Below are 16038 nucleotides of genomic sequence, written 5' to 3'. Positions count from 1 at the left end.
ATTATTTCTCGTGGATGCCACATATATGAGTGGTGTTATCTCCTGGGGATTATGCCCTTCACCAAGGGGAAGTCCCAAAAAGGAGTCCTCGCGTCGTCACCAACGACGATGGTAGTGAATGATATAACAATTTGACGCCCGTTTCATCGCAAAGATTGGCCATTCCAACCCACATCTTGCTTAGCTCCTTCCATTCAAACCAAGGTCTATGCAATATAAGAGCCTTGTGAATTTCTCGGTATTGAGCACACGAAAACCGCAAAAGTCATGCCACCGGACAATAATATGCCAATTGACTTCGCATTCTACACCAAGGTCTTGTTCGTTCTCGACCAAAGGAAAGCCTACTCTAGCTTAACATTGTGAAGGGTGCTTGGATTTTTTTCTCTTTCGCAAAGGAGGATTATCCCCTCTTCGGCATCAAGCGATGCACACAACCATCTTTACTATTTTATTCGATAAGGTCTTACAAAATAAATGCATAGATCAACCCAAAGCCACACCTTTCTGGCAAAAACAATCGCCCTACCCACGAGATAAATGATGTGCCCTGACGTCACGCCATGCACACCTAGAAATCCGGTGGCCTCACCAAGCCGCCCGCTGGCTAGCCGGGAGCACCAACTGGTTTAGTAAACCTTCATCATGCACCGCATGCGCACGCTGTAGAATCCGTCACCGCCTTCTTTCGTAGTCCCATGAGCAATCAATGCACCGATCATTCCAGGCCCTTCTGCCGTCGACACCACCACGATGCCGGACAACGCCAGCCTCCTACGCGTGCTCATCATATGGTATCCAGCGTCGAGACTCCGCTGCACCTTGCCGCCAAGACTCACCGTCGTCGATACTGTAGATGGCACGCCGCTCCACCTTGGTTACCGCATAAGAAGCATACGGAGACCTGCTCCCAACCACCAGCAAGCCAAACACTTGTCCCTCCAGCTGATGTACAACCCAAAAGATGATGCCATGGGGGTGACGACGCAGGAACCTTGCCATCATCCGATCTGGAAAGCCCAAATCTGGTGTTTTCCCCGGGGCACACAGGGAACACAAATCGCCCACAACGCCTCCAACGAGGTAACAACACTCGCGGGCGGCGTCGTTGGCAGTTTCTGGCTGACACCAAACCAAGATTTCACTGGCAAATTCGCGCCCATCCCCGGCTAGACCACCAGATCAACCTCCTCCGTCATCCAGCATGCCCATGGATGACGTCCGCCGCTAGGAAACCGCACGACCAGAGCCGCACCACCGCCCGAAAACCGCCGCCCCGCCTGGGTGAGCCATCGACGGCGGAGGGCCCCACACCGCTACGCCACCGATGCGCAAGTCTAGGACACCCGCATGGATCTCCACCGCAGCCGCATCCTGGCGTCGCGGTAGAGGAAGGCCCCGCCGCCGCCATCATCCCCCGCCTGGGCTTTGCCCCGCGGAGCTCCAGCGGCAGCGAGGAGAGGGGCGGCGGTGGCTTGAAGCCTTAGATTAGATCGGGAGGGAGGGGGTCGAGGAGAGGGGCGGCGGCTCCCAACTCCCTCGAGCAGAAACAAGGTGGGATCTGGATGACAAAGAGGGGTCGAGGTAAGGGGTGCTCGGATGATAAACCCCTTGAGAGGTGAACACCGACTTGACAAGAGCGGTGCGGCCAATGCAGTGATATTCTTGCCCTCCCATGAGACAAGCCTCCCTGGAACCTTGTGCTCAAGGAATTGAAAGTCTACTCTTTTTAGTTGCCAATCCAAGAGAGGTAGAGCCAAGTACTACACACCAAGCTGGGGCGCTGTTTCACTTTTGGGTCTCCCTACATTTTTGAAAGGCTGGGGCGTTGTTTCTCACGTACTCTCTGATGGGAGGATGTCGAACAACAAAGCGCTAGTCTCAAGAACAAAGCGCTAGATTTTGTTGCACAACAGAACTAACACCACAACAGCCGGAAGAATACATCGCTCTTTTATTGAAAGCAAATCAACCATAAACGCAATGTATCCCATCTCTCACAGCCCAACCGAGATACATTCCATCTCGGTCATCTCACCGGACTCACTTCTTGGCCTGCGTGGTGAGGCCAAACCCGAAGGGGAACAGCGGGTCGTAGTGCTTGTCGCCGACGTTCATCGGCAGCTGGTCCACCGACTTGAACCACGTCCTCGCCAACTTCCCGGTGAACCCGTAGTCGCCGAACAAAACGTCGGCCACGCCCTGCCCTTCAGTGCCGGGCAGCCACGCGGCGACGAACGCGTCCATGGCGCCGATGTATGGCTCCACCACCAGCGGCCTGCCGGAAATGAGGACGACCACGCACTTGACACTCTTGCAGACGGTCTGGATCACCGAGGGTCCGGGGGCAGGGATCGTCAGGTTCAGGTTGTCGCCGAACGTCTCAGCATAGGGCGGCTCGCCGATAACCACAACCGCGTAGTCGTACTTGCCGCTGTCCACGGCGGCGCTGTCCGGGTTCTCCGAGAAGACCACCTGCGTGCTGGGGTCGACGGTGGACTTGATCGCCGAAAGGATGGTCGTCCCTGCGTTTCATCATACGTTTCCATGAATTTTTGTTTCATTGATGAACGGCGACGTTGCTACAAATTAGCACTAGAAGCAGTGAAACAACAGACACTATTTACCAGTAGTATTGTCGTTGCCGGTCAATCCTTGCCATGTGATCGTCCATCCTCCACATTGGTTGCCCAAGTTGTCGGCGTGGCTTCCAGCGACGAGGATCTTGCCGGCCTTCTTGGGGAGGGGCAACAATGGAGTGTAGGCGGATTTTCCATTTTTCAGCAACACCAGTGATTTTCTGACGGCTTCCCGAGCAATTTCTCGGTGTTCCTAACAATGGGAAGGAATTTACAGTAAGAATTTTATATTTTCAAGAATGAAGTGTGAGAGAAAGAAAGTATGTTGTCCGGAACTAACTTGCTTTCCGAGTTCGCCGGCGAGGCTTGGATCGGCATAAGGGTTCTCAAATAGACCCATGGTGAACTTGACCCGAAGAATCCTGTAGACAGCATCGTCGATTCTGCTCATGGGGATAATGTTCTTCTTAACTTGGGATGTAAGTTCATCGATGAATTCTGTGTAGGCAAAAGGAACCATGATCTGCAAAACAACACATGAAAAATACCCTTTTAACCAATAATGAAGAGAGAGAGAGAGAGAGAGAGAGAGAGGTGAAGCCTATTGGTATGTTTTCTCATATTTTAATTTGCATCTTAAAATTAACTTGTTCTTTTATGATTATGTGTACTATATTACAAATAGCTAGTGAAAAAAATGCCACATTTGTATTAGATGCAGATGAGATAACAATAATTGTCAAGAATGTATCATAACCAGACAAGGAACATACTTTATCATGCTAGCTATTAACTCAACCTTTGTCCATAGAAGGTGCTTGGACTTTGCTTACCATGTCAATACCAGCACCAACTCCAGCCTCAATTGAATAGGAATAGTTCAGGTGTTCGGGAGTAGTAATCCGATCAATGCCTTGCCAGTCAGAAATCACAAAACCCTATATGCACAAAATACCAAGAGATTAATGACATGAGTATCTCTTAATATTGAAGAAGAAAAACAAATACGGAGATCAATCTTTTGCCAGTCACGAGAAACATACCCTAAATTTGAGCTTGTTCTTGAGGAAATCCGTGATTAGGTGATGGTTGGCGTGCATTTTCTTTCCGTTCCAACTGTTGTATGAGACCATAATAGTAGAGACGCCTCTGATGATAGAATTATAATAAGCAGGCATATGAATAGTCATCATCCCATGCTCGTCGATGATTGTATTGCCCTCATTGATCCCCATAAACGTACCACCATCACCAACATAGTGCTTTGCACATGCGGCAACTTTCTTACTGCAAAGGGGTATCGAAGCGATGACAAAGTTAGTCACATTTTTTCTCCTAATGTAACATTACTTTCACATTTACACGTTCGGGTATAAGACCATAAATAATGGAAATCTTTTAGATGTATATTATATACCTTCCACCAACATATGGTCTTCCCTCGGAACCTGAGGGAACATCACCTTGCAAGCCAGAGATAATTGTGGTCATTGAACGGACAACATTTGGGTCTTCGCTGTAGCTTTCATAGCAGCGTCCCCATCTTGGGTCTCTACAAACCTGATCATAAACAAATAAATGAGTAAGAAAGTACAGTAAATCTTTGCCATATTTTCTTCAAAAAAATGTTTGTTATGCAGACCAACTGTTCAAGACGCAACAATATTATCCATTACCGCAATACACGGAGCGAAGACATATGGAATCCCGGTAGCTCTAACTTCAAGAGCAGTTGCTTCTCCTATCCTCTTCACCAACTCAGGGTCCCTGGAAGACCGGGACACGTTAACAATACATATAGACGGGGAATTAACATATGCATCACATTGTGGTCTTCTCTTCTTGTACAAAATTATCACAACCTATCAAAAATCAAGAGAAATTCACACCTGGTAGCTCCGAGGCCAACGTTATGGGGGAAGACGGTGGCTTTGTAGACGTTATTGTGACCATGCACAGCGTCAATACCGTAGATAATCGGAATACCCAGGCGGGTGGACATGGCGTCCTTCTGCATTTCGTTCACCATCGACTGCCAAGCCGCAACGGATGCCTTGGAAGAAGGCACGCTGCCTCCACCACTCAGCACGCTACCTGCATCACAGCATGCACACCAATATCAAACACAAACTCTGCAGTCCTTCACCATATTTTGCAACATACTATTTAGCTATGGTTTACCTATGAAGTACTTGGATAGCACCCCCGTCGTGGCGTTCTCTCTCTCGATCTGCGTCATCTGGCCGATCTTCTCCGCGAGAGTCATCCGGCCGAGCAGGTCCTTGACGCGAACACCAATCGACTGCTTCGGGTCCTTGTACTTGAGATATTCTGCTCTCCCCAGCACCGCCAAGCAGAACATGAGGAGAACGAAGGTGGCCTTGTGCACACTCCCCATCTTGTCTGACTATACTTAGACCTGAGTAAAGGGATACCAATTATGTGAGTAAACATTCGACGAATCTTATATATGCAGCAAAGAAGAACAGTTGTGGGGCTGTGGGCTATTGCAGTAAGAGGTTCCTCTCTTGGCGGCGGCATGCATCAAGTTAGTGGAAACCAGCATGATTATAGCTAGGTTTAACACATATCAATCTACCTATACCTGAACACATCGAAATTTCAAAACCAGCCGGCACAAATACAACGGTCCCAGCATGTAGGAGTATTTAACAGTTGACAGAGAACAACCAAAGCTCAGGGACTACACGTACGGTAATACTGTATGTGTGTGTATACCACAAAAGTAGAAACGGGCAATGGAATGTGTGTGCAGCGCACAACACAAGCGCGAGAAACCGATACCTTCTCGCAACAGCAGGATGAACTCAGCAGCCTGAGAGCTGCCTGTAATGGAGGCTGCCTTAGAGAGAATGATGAGAAGGGCGAGCGAGCTAGATCGTGTCCTGCCATGAAAGGAAACACCGGCTCCTTTTATAGCCCGGCCAGTGAGTAGTCTAACGTACACTGTACACACGAGGATCGCAAGGCGGGAAAAAAGAAGCGAAAGAAATCATCGGATCTGATTCGAACGAGTGGATCTCACGCCTTATCTGCTACTGGCTCCGACGACCCGGCGGCTAGTGAAGATGGGGATCGAGATCTCTGCATCCACATTAATTGCTCGGGTTACTGCGGCAGCACTATGACCTCCAGAGCGTCGATGGGTCTCTAACTCTATCAATATGGAACTATGGACGGGATCGTTGACTAGCTAGTTGTTTATTCCCAGTTGATGCTCAGCATAGCACCGCTCATGCTGAAAATACTCCCTCATTCCCGATTCACAGGGCTTATCTCCCAGACAACGGGGGAGTAGTTACGAGTATACAGTACGTGTGATGACAGAGCATCCCTTGCCAACGGTAGTTCGGCGAATGACAATAGATTAAAGATAAAGGCTATAATAATCTTTATTTCGAACCTTAGAGAATTTCTAGCAGAAAGCCGTAAAACAAAGCCCGTGGATGTCAAATGGGGCTGCTCCATTTTTTAGCCCCAGACAATGATCCAACTCCAACGGTAACCCCTGTAGCTTAGCAGTTATTTATTTATTTTCCTCCTCTTTTTTACATTTGGTACATACCGGGGCCCACATCCAGTCATGCCCGAGTAGACACTCAAAAGGGATAAGGACTAGCACACTAAGCCTGTGATCTAGCTATGCCCGAGTAACAACATGGTCTTTAAATCATATCGTATCTCCCTACAAATAACTGCCTGACTATCGACATAGATTACACTACTGTAATTCCCCAATTGATCAATATACACCACATGCAGGGGCTTTTACCCATTCGGGGGCTTAAACTTGGGTAAAACCACCATGTCACCATCACCTACCCATCCGAGGGCTTAAACTTGGGTAAAACCACCATGTCACCATCACCATCAATGAAATTCTTGGAGCACCACTCTTCCCACTACTGTCTTCCACAACCTCCCAGTAGAACATACGACCGATGGTGAATTAATCATCGACAATTCAAGCCCACTATGGGACCCGAACAAATCTCGTCTACAACTCTCATGTTAGAAACAGGGCAATGACAACGCGGCAGGCGTCTGTCCTGGACATGGCCATCATCGGATTCTCGGGCATGAAGAAGCACGCCCAACCTAATTAAGGTGGTTGTGACTATACACAGTGAGGTCAGGGGGTCACTTTAGACCCCTCCCTAATCGTCGAGATCAGGGGCAACACTAGATGCTCGGCATGAGCAGGAACTCCTCGCGTCCTTCCAAACCATCTAGATGTTACTGTTACAGCTTGGACATGTTGGGGATCCCACGAGAAGTTGTTGAATATCACCTTCATGTGTTCCCTGGTGGCTATCCTGCAGAAGTTTGGAATATTAGCCCCTGACCGAAAGGTCGCCATTCAAGAAGAGATCGGTCAGACATCAAAAACACCTCGACTGGCTAGCCAAGCTGGTGTTGGTCCTGAAACCCAACAAGTAAGTGGCAGATGTGCCTAGACTTCATCAACCTCAAGAAAGCTTGTCCCAAATATATGTACCCCTATCGTGAATCCATGAGATAGTCGACTCAACATCAGACCACGAGTACCTTTGTGTTCGGGATGCATACTCTTTATATCGCCAAGTGAGCATGAAGTTCTGAATCACATCACACTACTAGGAGTGTTTTGTTACGCCAAGATGCTTTCAACCTAGTTAATATTGTGACTACTTACCATAGTAGCTTTGAAGAGCAGATGGGCTGAAACATGAATTGTACATCAATCACCCGATGTTGTCCAATAAGAAGGGGGGACTAGTCCCACACACTTTCTGCATCCGAAGAAAAAACATATGATGCTCAACCCTGAGAAGTGCATCTATGGTGTTAATGTTGGCAAGCTTCTTACGTTCATGTTATCCAATATTGTGTTGAGGTCAATTCATTGAAGATCAAAGTTATCAAATAAATGAAACCCCTCGAAAAAAATAAAAGATGAGTAGCGGGTCAACGGGTGCATGACCACTATCGGTCGCTTCATTGCTCGACTGAGCAACAAAGACCCCTCTTTCTTCAAGGTGCTCTATAAGATGGGCAAGTTCAAGTGGATTAAAGAATTTGACACAACGTTCCAATATGTCAAATCCTACCTTACCAATCCTCCAGTCCTGGTAGCTCCCAAGCTCGATGAACTTTACATTGCGGCAAGACCGATAGTCGCGAGTGGCATCCAGGTGGTCATGCGACAAGAGGAGGAAGGACAATATGAGAGGAAACAGTGACAGGTATACTTTGTCAGTGAGGTTCTACATGGTCCCAAGAAACGATGCCCGACCACCTTGAAGTTTTACAAAGTGGTCCTGGTCTCCCGCAAGGTGCGAGATTACTTCCAAGCACATCTGCTGGTGATCTCAACCAATTATCCCTAGGATTGATATGAGTCAACATTCCACTAAAAGGATCTCAAAGTGGGAGGTGGAGCTTGGGCGATTTTTTCCATTGGCTTCATCTCGGGAACCGCCATCAAGTCACCGGTGCTTGCTGACTTTGTCCTTGAGAGTTGGGAATATTACTAGTATCACCCAAGGATGACAGACTGCGACATGCCATACAAATCCACTTCAAGGGCACAAAATATGAGGGCGGTCCTCTACACATGTACCAAATAAAGATTTTGACTGCAAAATTGATAATCATCATTCACCTAGTAGGCACATACATTGATTTCAATGAGAAAGAGCCTAAAACATGGAGCTAAATTGGAACGCATTGTCACACTCGGCTCATGTGTTAGGTTATTACACTTGTTTTATGCTGGGCTAATCCACATTTACCGCTGAACCAAATGGAGCCAGGACAGATATCTTTGAAGCGTCCTTCGAAAGCTAACATTGGTGATACCACGATTATAACATCTGCAAATGAAACATGTTTCCACTAGAACTGTAACGCCCCGAGACCGATGTGCCAGGTGTCGTCCAGTTATTCGCCATTGTTGCCTTGTCATTGCTTGCATGTCATGCATTGCATATCATGTCATCATGTGCATTTCATTTGCATACGTGTTCGTCTCATGCATCCGAGCATTTTCTCCGTTGTCCGTTTTGCATTCCGGTGCTCCGTTCTCCTCCGGTGGTCATTTCTATCTTCTTCTCATGTGTGGGGATTAAACATTTCCGGATTGGACCGAGACTTGTCATGCGGCCTTGGTTTACTACCGGTAGATCGCCTGTCAAGTTTCGTGCCATTTGGACTTCGTTTGATATTCCAACGGTTAACCGAGGGACCGAAAAGGCCTCGTGTGTGTTGCAGCCTAACACCCTTCCAATTTGACCCAAAACCCACCAAAACCCTCTCCATCATCTATCATGATCGCGTGGGCGAAAACCGCACCTCATTTGGACTCTCCTAGCTCCCTCTACCTATAAATATGTGCTCCCCTCCCAAAATTCGCGGATGAAACCCTAACTTCGTCCTCTCCGCGCCGCCGGACAAAATTCCCCCGCGCAGGACATGTCCGCTCCGTCGTCCGCATCCAACCGCGGTGCGCCACCTGTCCACCGCCGCCGTCCCTGCGCCGCCGGGCCCGAGGCGCCCAGATCCGGCCCTCCCCGGCCCGGGTCCTTCCGCCGCCAGCTCCGCCCGTCCTCGCCGCCTCCTCGCCGGCGCGCTTCGCCGCCGCCGTGCCACTCGCCGCCTCCGCCGCGGCACAACTCGCCGGCGAGCGCCACCCGCTCCGGCGCCTCACTCCACCTCGCCATCGCCCGGATCCGGCCACCTCCGGCCAGATCCGGCAGCCCCCGCGCCGTCCCCGGCGTTTCCCATCACTCTCCGGCCGTCGTCGTCGCCTCGAGCCTCGCCGGAGATTCTCCAGCGCCGCCACCACCATGGATCGGGAGGAACCGATCCAGCTCCGATCGACGCCGTTGACCGTGCGTGGCCGCGTGGGCCTTGGCCTCGCAGGCCCAGCTCCAGCCGGCCCGCCGGCCTGCCTTCTCCTCTTCCCGTGGGCCAAGCCCACTTGGTGAGCGTCCTGCTAAGCCTCGCCCCGAGTTTCCCACATTTTAAATGCACATGTTCATCGCCTCGTAACTTTGCATCCGTAGATCTGTTTTGAGCATATAGCATATCAAGATGTTCGTCTCAGAGAGTACATCATTTCATCTCATTGCATCATTTTCATTTGAGTTCATCTTGATGCCCGAAATGCTGTTGGAAGAGTGCTACTTGAGATAATTGTCAGATCTGCTGCTCCATTTAGATATTTGTCATTTTTGCCATGATTATTGTGTGCATGATATGCCCATGAGCTCTACATATGTTTTGTTAAGGGTTTTGCCATCTTTCCAGAGGTGCAACCCATGTATTTTTGTGATGTGTGTGGTGACTAGCACAAGCTTGCAAAGTGAGGCATTTGTTAATGCTGATTTCAGGAACTTAGCATTTCCACTAAGTCCTTGAGCTGTTTATCTCATATGTCCATATGTTCATGTTGTTTCCTAGTGATCCGTGCCTCTTTTGAGGATGATCAGTAAGGATATTTTGTTAATCTTGTAGTGCTCTATCCATACATGTCTTTGTTTGCAATTATGGAGCACCCTAGCTTGAGTCAATCGAACTCTACTTTTGTCATTTCGTGAATCTGGGCAGATTGTCTACTTGTTAGCGATTTTGCCGATGATGTTGTAGTTGATCCGTGCATGCTATGTTATTGTTCTTGCCATGTCTAGCTTGCATTTTGTGTATTCTTGATGGATGTATGCTTAGTTTGTCATGACTTGCTCCGTAGTGAGTGCATCGAGCTCGTAAACATGCCTACTTGATATCTGTTTTCAGCATGCTCCAGTTTTCACTAAGTCTGTGATCTGATTATGTTTTTGCCATGTTCACATGCTTGCAATTGTATTTTCTGATCCCTTTTGGCTCAAGGTCACTAAGGGACTTTTGTTAAGCTCTTTGAGTAGCTCCATGCCATGCTTTACTTTGCCATGTTCAGATCCTGTCGCATATAGTTTTCATGCTCCGAAGAGTGCTACCTGATCTGAAATTCCAGGCAAGTGTTAATTTCACTAAGTCTGAAATCTGTTTACCATATGCATTTTTACCATGCTTGTTTGAACCTGTTAATGGATGAATTGGCCGTAGCTCAGTGTTCATCTTTTGTTAAGCATCATGAATGGATTTCTGCCATGTATTTTGATGCCATGTTTGGGTGCTGTAGCATGTTCATCTCATTGCATTTAGATGGCTACTTGCTGTAAATCTCAGACCGGTGTCATAATTGAATTGTTTGCCATTTCCAAACCGTAGCTCTGTTTCCGGTGATCTTTATATCGTTTTCAAGAGATTTCATCTCATCTTTCCAGTGGCACACTTGGATTCCCAAGTTGAGGCCAGGTTCAATCATTCCTTGTCAAATCATGCATATGCATCGCATACCGCATCCCGCATAGCATACCATGTTCATGTGTTGGTTGTTTACTATGTTGTGTGCTTCTTTCCGGTGTTTGCTTCTTCGGGTTGGATCCGGTAACGTCGTGTTTGTGAGGACCCGTTCGTCTACATTCGTTTGTCTTCTTCATGGACTCGTTCTTCTTCCTTGCGGGATTTCAGGCAAGATGATCATACCCTCGAAATCACTTCTATCTTTGCTTGCTAGATGCTCGCTCTTTTGCTAGGCCTATGCTACGATGCCTACCACTTGCTTATCATGCCTCCTATATTGTTGAACCAAGCCTCTAACCCACCTTGTCCTAGCAAACCGTTGTTTGGCTATGTTACCGCTTTGCTCAGCCCCTCTTATAGCATTGTTAGTTGCAGGTGAAGATTGAAGTTTGTTCCTTGTTGGAACATGGAGATGTTGTTGTTGGAAATATGCCCTAGAGGCAATAATAAAAGCACTATTATTATATTTCCTTGTTCATGATAATTGTCTTTATTCATGCTATAATTGTATTATCCGGAAATCGTAATACATGTGTGAATAACAGACACCAACATGTCCCTAGTAAGCCTCTAGTTGACTAGCTCGTTGATCAACAGATAGTCATGGTTTCCTGACTATGGACATTGGATGTCATTGATAACGAGATCACATCATTAGGAGAATGATGTGATGGACTAGACCCAATCCTAAACATAGCACAAGATCATATAGTTCGTTTGCTAGAGTTTTCCAATGTCAAAGTATCTTTTCCTTAGACCATGAGATCGTGTAACTCCCGGATACCGTAGGAGTGCTTTGGGTATGCCAAACGTCACAACGTAACTGGGTGACTATAAAGGTACACTACGGGTATCTCCGAAAGTGTCTGTTGGGTTGCCATGGATCAAGACTGGGATTTGTCACTCCGTATGACGGAGAGGTATCACTGGGCCCACTCGGTAATGCATCATCATAATGAGCTCAAAGTGACCAAGTGTCTGGTCACGGGATCATGCATTACGGTACGAGTAAAGTGACTTGCCGGTAACGAGATTGAACGAGGTATTGGGATACCGACGATCGAATCTCGGGCAAGTAACATATCGATTGACAAAGGGAATTGCATACGGGGTTGATTGAATCCTCGACATCGTGGTTCATCCGATGAGATCATCGTGGAGCATGTGGGAGCCAACATGGGTATCCAGATCCCGCTGTTGGTTATTGACCGGAGAGTCGTCTCGGTCATGTCTGCTTGTCTCCCGAACCCGTAGGGTCTACACACTTAAGGTTCGGTGACGCTAGGGTTGTGAAGATATGTATATGCAGAAACCCGAATGTTGTTCGGAGTCCCGGATGAGATCCCGTATGCCACGAGGAGTTTCGGAATGGTCCGGAGGTAAAGAATTATATATAGGAAATGCTGTTTCGGCCATCGGGACAAGTTTCGGGGTTATCGGTATTGTACCGGGACCACCGGAGGGGTCCCGGGGGCCCACCGGGTGGGGCCACCTGTCCCGGGGGGCCACATGGGCTGTAGGGGGTGCGCCTTGTCCTACATGGGCCAAGGGCACCAGCCCTACTAGGCCCATGCGCCTAGGGTTTCCATGGGGGAGGAGTCCAAGTGGTGGAAGGCACCTCTAGGTGCCTTGGGGGGGAGGGAATCCTCCCCCTGGCCGCCGCACCTAGGAGATCAGATCTCCTAGGCTGCGCACCACCCCCCCTTGGCCCTCCTATATATAGTGGGGGAGAGGAGGGATTTCATACACCAGCCCCTGGCGCCTCCCTCTCTCCCCGTTACGTCTCTCTCTCGTAGTATAGGCGAAGCCCTGCTACTGTGACGCCCTGCATCCACCACCACGTCATCGTGCTGCTGGATCTTCATCAACCTCTCCTTCCCCCTTGCTGGATCAAGAAGGAGGAGACGTCTCCCGTCCCGTACGTGTGTTGAACGCGGAGGTGCCGTCCATTCGGCGCTTGGTCATCGGTGATTTGGATCACGTCGTGTACAACTACATCATCACCGTTCTTTCGAACGCTTCCGTGCGCCATCTACAAAGGTATGTAGATGCATCCAATGACTCGTTGCTAGATGAACTCCTAGATGATCTTGGTGAAACGAGTAGGAAAATTTTTGTTTTCTGCAACGTTCCCCAACAGTTGTTCCTTGTTGGAACATGTTTACTTGTTGGGATATCACAATATATCTTATTTAATTAATGCATCTATATACTTGGTAAAGGGTGGAAGGCTCGGCCTTATGCCTGGTGTTTTGTTCCACTCTTGCCGCCCTAGTTTCCGTCATATCGGTGTTATGTTCCCGGATTTTGCGTTCCTTACGCGGTTGGGTAATAATGGGAACCCCTTGACAGTTCGCCTTGAATAAAACTCCTCCAGCAATGCCCAACCTTGGTTTTACCATTTGCCTCACCACCACCTACTTTTCCCCTGGGAGTCGCTCTCTCGAGGGTCATCATTATTTTAACCCCCCTGGGCCAGTGCTCCTCTGAGTGTTGGTCCGACCGAGTAGACTGCGAGGCCACCTCGGGGCAACTTGAGGGTTGGTTTTACTTGTAGAATGTCTCATCTGAGTGTGCCCTGAGAAAGAGATATGTGCGGCTCCTATCGGGATTTGTCGGCACATTCGGGCGGTGTTGCTGGATTTGTTTTAACCTGTCGAAGTGTCTTGAAGAACCAGGATACCGAGTCTGACCGGAACGTCTCGGGAGGAGGTCTATTCCTTCGCTGACCGTGAGAGCTTGTCATGGGCTAAGTTGGGACACCACTGCAGGGTTTTGAACTTTCGAAAGCCATGCCCGCGGTTATGGGCAGATGGGAATTTGTTAATGTCCGGTTGTAGATAACTTGAACCTTAACTTAATTAAAATGAGTCAACTGCGTGTGTAACCGTGATGGTCTCTTTCCGGCGGAGTCCGGGAAGCGAACACGGTGTTGGAGTTATGTTTGACGTAGGTTGTTTTAGGATCACTTCTTGATCATACTTTTATCGACCGTGCTTTGCCTTCTCTTCCCGCTCTCATTTGCGTATGTTAGCCACCATATATGCTAATCGCTTGCTGCAGCTCCACCTCATACCTTTACCTTACCCATAAGCTTAAATAGTCTTGATCGCGAGGGTGCGAGATTGCTGAGTCCCCGTGGCTCACAGATACTCCCAAAACCAGCTTGCAGGTGCCGATGAGTCTGTGCAGATGACGCAACCAAGCTCAGGAGGAGCTCGATGAAGATCTTGTCCTTTGTGTTGTTTCGTTCTAGTTGATCAGTAGTGGTGCCCAGTTGGGGTCGATCGGGGACCTTTGTCGCATTTGGGGTTCTTCTTTTATTTTGGTTCCGTAGTCGGACCTTGATTGTATTTGGATGATGTAATGCTTTACTCATGTACTTGTGTGTACTGGCGATTGTAAGCCAGCTATGTATCTCTTTCCCTTATGTATTACATGGGTTGTGTGAAGATTACCTCATTTGCGACATTGCTTTCAATGCGGTTATGCCTCTAAGTCGTGCTTCGACACGTGGGAGATATAGCCGCATCGAGGGCATTACAAGAACACTGTTGTATAATCGTAGGGTATTGTTGATTAAGTGGACTAGCATCTCCTAACCATGAGTCATTCACATTCCTCCTCTGCTCCATAGGAATTCTAACATGTAATCGTCGATAGTATGGTTTCTACATTTTTTTTCGAAGCTGGAGCACTGCTTCTTTGTATACTCGTTGGGGGTGTTGGGGAACGTAGTAATTTCAAAAAAAATTCCTACGCACACGCAAGATCATGGTGATGCATAGCAACGAGAGGGGAGAGTGTTGTCTACGTATCCTGGTAGACCGTTCGCGGAAGCGTTATATCAACGCGGTTGATGTAGTCGTATGTCTTCACGTACGACCGATCCAGGTACCGAAAGCACGGCACCTCCGAGTTCTGCACACGTTCGGCTCGGTGACGTCCTCGCCTTCTCGATCCAGCAAGAGGGGCGAAGTAGTAGATGAGTTCCACAGCACGACAGCGTGGTGACGGTGTTGGTGAAGAACAATCTCCGCAGGGCTTCGCCTAAGCACTACGAAAACTATGACGGAGGATAAACTAGAGGGGACGGGGTTGCCGGCACACGGCTTGGTGTTTCTTGATGTGTCTTGGGTGCTAGCCCTACCCCTCTATTTATATGTTGAGCCTTGGGGTCGAAACTTGGAGTAAAAGCCTCCACAAAGTCGGTTTCACCCGAAAGGCAAGAGTCCTTGTCGGACTCCAGGGCCAGACGCCAGGGTTCCCGCCGTCTGGACCCAGACGCCAGGGACCCTGGCGTCTGGCCACTGGACTCCGCAAAACTTCCTTTTGCGCTTTCCAAAAACCTTGTGGGTTTTCCCCTTTGGCCCAAATAAAGTGTTCTCGTATCCAAACATTTCGGGAAACATCCGGAACCCCTTCCGGTGATTTACGGAACCCTTCCGGTGACCAAACACTATTATCCCATATATCAAACTTTATCTCCGGACCATTCCGGAGTTCCTAGTCATGTCCGTGATCTCATCCCGGACTCCGAAAAACATTCGGTCATCAACATACATAACTCATAAAGTACTATATCGTCAACGAACGTTAAGCATGCGGACCCTATGGGTTCGAGAACTATGTAGACATGACTGAGACACCTCTATGGTCAATAACCAATAGCGGGACCTGGATGCCCATATTGGCTAACATATTCTACGAAGATCTTTATCGGTCAGACCGCATAACAACATACGTTGTTCCCTTTGTCATCGGTATGTTACTTGCCCGAGATTCTATCGTCGGTATCTCAATACCTAGTTCAATCTCGTTACCGGCAAGTCTCTTTACTCGTTCCGTAATACATCATCCCGCAACTAACTCATTAGTTGCAATGCTTGCAAGGCTTATAGTTATGTACATTACCGAGTGGGCCTAGAGATACCTCTCCGACAATCGGAGTGACAAATCCTAATCTCGAAATACGCCAACCCAACAAGTACCTTTGGAGACACCTGTAGAGCACCTTTATAATCACCCAGTTACATTGTGACGTTTGGTGGCA

At 48.4% G+C, this 16038-nt stretch overlaps 1 protein-coding gene across 1 annotated transcript; it reads right to left on the bottom strand.

Annotated features, from left to right (window-relative positions):
* Nucleotides 1-1932: 1932 nt before the first annotated feature.
* Nucleotides 1933-5520, bottom strand: LOC147972917 (uncharacterized). The gene is made up of 10 exons (XM_087521742.1): nucleotides 5385-5520; nucleotides 4761-4998; nucleotides 4469-4673; nucleotides 4256-4346; nucleotides 3997-4139; nucleotides 3623-3866; nucleotides 3413-3517; nucleotides 2920-3102; nucleotides 2628-2832; nucleotides 1933-2525 (listed from the first exon to the last, which is right to left on the bottom strand). Exons 2-10 carry the CDS (start codon nucleotides 4975-4977, stop codon nucleotides 2044-2046), a joined length of 1875 nt encoding a protein of 624 aa, XP_087377868.1. The 5' UTR covers nucleotides 4978-4998; nucleotides 5385-5520; the 3' UTR covers nucleotides 1933-2043.
* Nucleotides 5521-16038: the final 10518 nt, after the last annotated feature.

The sequence above is a fragment of the Triticum urartu genome, chromosome 5A, assembly GCF_056163025.1.
Source record: "Triticum urartu cultivar PI428250 chromosome 5A, HENAU_Tu73, whole genome shotgun sequence".
NCBI classification, from domain to species: Eukaryota; Viridiplantae; Streptophyta; class Magnoliopsida; order Poales; family Poaceae; genus Triticum; species Triticum urartu.
This window is presented reverse-complemented; position numbering and strand designations above follow the sequence as displayed.

Bases quoted from the DNA above. Each gene is read 5' to 3' on its own strand.
- LOC147972917 (XM_087521742.1), bottom strand. From the start codon at position 4,977: ATGGGGAGTGTGCACAAGGCCACCTTCGTTCTCCTCATGTTCTGCTTG. The intron at 3,518-3,622 runs GTATGTTTCTCG...TTGTGCATATAG, and splicing joins AGAACAAGCTCAAATTTAGG to GGTTTTGTGATTTCTGACTG. The intron at 3,103-3,412 runs GTAAGCAAAGTC...GTTGTTTTGCAG, and splicing joins TTGGTGCTGGTATTGACATG to ATCATGGTTCCTTTTGCCTA.